Source organism: Rutidosis leptorrhynchoides, chromosome 4 (assembly GCF_046630445.1).
Source record: "Rutidosis leptorrhynchoides isolate AG116_Rl617_1_P2 chromosome 4, CSIRO_AGI_Rlap_v1, whole genome shotgun sequence".
In the NCBI taxonomy this organism is placed as follows: Eukaryota; Viridiplantae; Streptophyta; class Magnoliopsida; order Asterales; family Asteraceae; genus Rutidosis; species Rutidosis leptorrhynchoides.
Window position 1 is genome coordinate 509,284,719 of NC_092336.1, and position 1,416 is coordinate 509,286,134.

The following is a 1,416-nucleotide window of genomic DNA, read 5'->3' on the forward strand; positions in this document are numbered from 1 at the left end:
TGAGGTCTCGGTTCGATCCTTAGCAACGTAATATACGTCCAAGGCATTTTTTTAAAACCTAATTATTGATCTCTGGTGGAAGGTGCTTTACTTGAGATCAGGGTGACACCTGAATTCTCGATGTTTGAGGTTTACCCGTATTGGATAGCCAATATTATCGTTATTATCGTTCATAGTGGGTTCCTCAAAAAAATAATAATTTGTGAACAAGGTTATAAAAGTCAACCTTGATGTATTCTATAATACCAGTATTATTTTATTTATACAAGTGGTCGGTCATAGTTGGATTAAAAAAGGTTACTTAGATACTTAATTACTCCAACATAGTATTAGTCAAGCATTTTCAATTCAAACATTGTAATTACTTTCTTTTTTAGCAAAGTTGCATGTGCCATATGATTGGAAATACATGTCACAAGCTCTTCTATATAATCCCTAACCACCTCTTAATCTATTTCATCACCAAACAAACCAAATTAACACACATAAAACACACACCAAAACTCACAAAAATGTCACAAATGAAAATCTCATTGTTCATCTTTTTCACCATCATAGGTTTTTTGGGCTCGGTCGAGTCACGTTCACGTGCAAGGACGTACCTTGAGGCACAATGTCACACGACATTACATCCTGATCTATGCGTTAGAACTCTTGAACCCTATGCTACCAAAAATGACTTACCAAGCCCACAAAAGATAGCTCAAATCACACTAACTACATGTCTAGCCAAAGCTCGGTTCACAAAGGCTTATGTAGACATGATAGCAAAGGAACTCAACAAAACGAAGAATTTAGGAGAGTCCCAAGCCACAGAAAGCTGTTTGCGCGAAATCAACAATGGGGTGAACCAAATTACTCAATCGGTCAGAGAAATAAGAAAAATGGGCACAGATGGAGAGGAAAAGTTCGCATGGCACGAGAGTAACGTGCAAAGTTGGGTAAGTGCTGCCTTAACTGACACCACAACTTGTATGGATGGAATTTCAGGGGACGAAATTGGAAGCAAGACGAAAAGTATGATTAAAGCAAGGTTTTTGAACGTGAAAGAACTCGCTAGCAATTCTCTCGCGTTGTTCAATCGTTTTACCGCAAGGCATCGTGCCTCTCGAGCGGTCAAAAATCCCTAAAATTGGTCATTCATGTATATAATATGTGTAGTACGTATCCAATATACATACATATTTGTCTAACTGGAATCGGTTGTTATATTACATTATTAGTTTGGATTGCTTGTTAATTGTTTATTCTACTTGTAATTATCGGTGCCATATGTGAATATGGAGTTTTGATAAAGATATAAACCACAAATCTTGTATACTATTTCGTCTAACATTAGATCAACTAATCTTTTCTTAATCGCTGACAACTTTAAATTTAATGTCAAAAGAATCTTTTGATATTGGTTGCTTAGAA

The 1,416-nt window shown here is 36.2% G+C and overlaps 1 protein-coding gene across 1 annotated transcript; it reads left to right on the plus strand.

Annotated features, from left to right (window-relative positions):
* The first annotated feature begins 512 nt into the window (after positions 1 to 512).
* On the plus strand, positions 513 to 1,130 carry LOC139845465 (pectinesterase inhibitor 9-like). The gene has a single exon (XM_071835721.1). The coding sequence runs from the start codon at positions 513 to 515 to the stop codon at positions 1,128 to 1,130; it is 618 nt and encodes a 205-aa protein (XP_071691822.1).
* The last annotated feature ends 286 nt before the right edge of the window (positions 1,131 to 1,416 follow it).

Bases quoted from the DNA above. Each gene is read 5' to 3' on its own strand.
- LOC139845465 (XM_071835721.1), top strand. From the start codon at position 513: ATGTCACAAATGAAAATCTCATTGTTCATCTTTTTCACCATCATAGGT.